Source organism: Emiliania huxleyi (assembly GCF_000372725.1).
Source record: "Emiliania huxleyi CCMP1516 unplaced genomic scaffold EMIHUscaffold_236, whole genome shotgun sequence".
Taxonomy (NCBI): Eukaryota; Haptophyta; order Isochrysidales; family Noelaerhabdaceae; genus Emiliania; species Emiliania huxleyi.
The window spans coordinates 86,508-88,930 of record NW_005200282.1 but is presented as its reverse complement, the minus strand read 5'-3'; the positions used below and the strand labels follow the sequence as shown (position 1 = coordinate 88,930).

Here is a 2,423-nt window from a genome sequence, read left to right as displayed (position 1 = left end):
GCTCTTCGCGAAGGGCCAGAAGCTGATGACGGCGGCCCGCGCGGCGCGCCGTGCCGGGCAGGCATGAGACTCTCTTCGGTGTCAGTGCGCTAGCTCTTCTACAGAATCTCACACACGTACAGTGCGCACTGGCTCCCTTCCGTCACTGGCATAGACAGTCCATAGAGTACACATGCATCTATTTTTGTCCGATTCGATCCGTGTTTCTTGTTCTCCTGCTCCGCCGAATGCACTCCCCCTTGTGATCTGTGAACCCGCGACCATGGCGCAGGGGCTCGCTGTGCACAGGTTGATCGGCTGTCGTCGGACTCTCATTAGAACCAAAACACACAAAACACGTCCGTCGACAAAACACACACACACCTCCGTCGAGCACAAAATCACTGACAAACAACACACGACCTGGTGCAATGACAGCACATCCTGAAGGGACCACACACGCCTAAGACGTGCTGTTTCAATCGACAGTCCTTGATAAATCGCCGTCGGGCCCTGCCGCCTCTCAACTCGCCGCGTCAAGCCCTTTCCTCTCCGCTTAGGATCCCCGACTACGGGCGGGCGACCGCACCGCCCGCCCCACGCAACATGCTCCTGTGCGCAGCTCCTCGCCGCTCACACGGCGCGCAACCGCGCCACAACAAATACACACGCGCCTGCATAAACTCGCGGGCGCCGTCGCGGTCGGCTGGCGTCAAACGCCGTCGTCAAACGCCAGACCTCGATCATCTGCCGCAGCGCGATGTTTGGCACCTGTTCACACCTCGGGCGGCCGTGAAGAGACGCGCTTCACAGCGCCAGCCCCCTCCCGCCGCGGCGTCTGGCGCGCCAGCCCCGTCGTCGTCAGCATCGCCCCCGTGAGCGGAGACGGCGCCTGGAAGGTTCCAGGAAAAGGTCTAGGAAAGGTCTAGAAGAAGATGAGCCCGAGATGGTAGACGAGGTCAGGCCGAGATGGAGGCGCCGAGGACGGGTGGTCGGCTGCGTACGTCGCGAACCTGCACTCGAGTGGGTGGATCTCGGGTGATCTCGGGTGATCTCGGGTGATCTCGGGTGATCTCGGGTGATCTCGGGGTGGGTAGTCTCGGCGTGGCGTGGCGAACCAGCGCTCGATCTCCGAGCGCTCGAACGTGTGCCCGTCGCATGTCGTGACCGGCTCGAGCATCACCTCCGCGCTGTGTCCACGGCAGCAGGTGTGAAGAGGCGCCGGTTACGGCAGCAGGTGTGAAGAGGCGCCGGTTACGGCAGCAGGTGTGAAGAGGCGCCGGTTACGGCAGCAGGTGTGAAGAGGCGCCGTTCACGCCCGCCGTGCAACAGCCGCACTCTCGGCGCACTCTCGGCAGTGGGCGGTGAGTCGTGGTGATGGGTCGTGGCGAGCGTGGCTGGAGGGAGGGGGGTGTGGGCGAGCGTGGCTGGAGGGAGAGGGGTGTGGGCGAGGCCGGGGTGGCAGTAAAAAACAAGAAGGCAAGCGCCCGTCGTTGCCGAGGTCGGTGGCGCTGGTGACCGCCGCGGGGTTCGCGGCGGGCGGGGAGGAGAGGAGCCTAAAGAGGGAAGACACCCAGCATGACGGCGGGAGATAGGGGGAGATATGGGGGAGATATGGGGGAGATCGCCGCACGTCACGGAGGACACGATCCAATACCTCGTCAACGAGGCCGAGATGTGGGGAGATGTGGGGAGATGTGGGGGGTGCGGTAGTGTGAGCCGTGTACTCGTAGCACCGCGTGAGTACGAGGGAGGCGAACGCAGCTGACTACAGCGGAGTACGTGTCCTCTCGAGCGCTGGCTGGGGTACTAGTACAAGCATACGTGTTCCGGCTTCTAAGGGAGAGGAGCTTCGGCCAGCAGCGCCATGCCGCGGCCGCCACGCTGCTGCGCGGCGGCGTGGGCGGCGGCGTCGGCGGCGGCGAGGACGGGGGCGGCGAGTGGCGCGGCGGCGGCGAGGGCGGCGGCGGCACGAGCTTCGAAGCTAGTGCGGAGTGACCTGCCTCTGCCGCCACATGCTGCGGAGTCTTCCCCTCGCCATCCTACGTGCTGAATACGCCAACCTCACGGCGGGAAGACGTTATTGTGCAGTGTGTTCAGAGCACCGCGCGAATACAACGGAGAAGAATACAGTGAATACAGCGGAATACGGGCGAATACAGCTGAATACGTGTCCTCTCGGGCGCTAGTTGGGAGACATGAATACTTATCCCGCTTCTAGGTCCGCGGTCCACCAGCCGCGCTGCCGCTTTTAGATTGCCGCGCCGCGCCGCGAGATGCAGCGGCGTGCGGCCGTCCTGCTCACAGCTACCCGGTGTGTTCACAGCTGGCCGCCAGGTGCCCCCCCAGCGGTGTGCGGGCGTGCTTGGGTGAGACAGGGTTAGGGCGAGAAGGCGGGGGTGGGGGTGCGGGTGAGGGCGGGTTGGCTAGGGGTTGGGGTGGGT

The 2,423-nt window shown here is 64.5% G+C and overlaps 1 protein-coding gene across 1 annotated transcript in view; it reads right to left on the bottom strand.

Moving 5' to 3' along the window:
* Positions 1–612: 612 nt before the first annotated feature.
* EMIHUDRAFT_236548 (hypothetical protein) overlaps positions 613–2,423 on the bottom strand; it is a gene marked incomplete at both ends in the record, with an annotated part of 2,807 nt that continues 996 nt past the window's right edge. The window contains 3 exons of the mRNA XM_005779117.1: positions 613–653; positions 1,979–2,021; positions 2,214–2,276. Coding sequence (XP_005779174.1) covers positions 613–653; positions 1,979–2,021; positions 2,214–2,276 — 147 coding nt within the window. The remainder of the gene's footprint in view (positions 654–1,978; positions 2,022–2,213; positions 2,277–2,423) is intronic.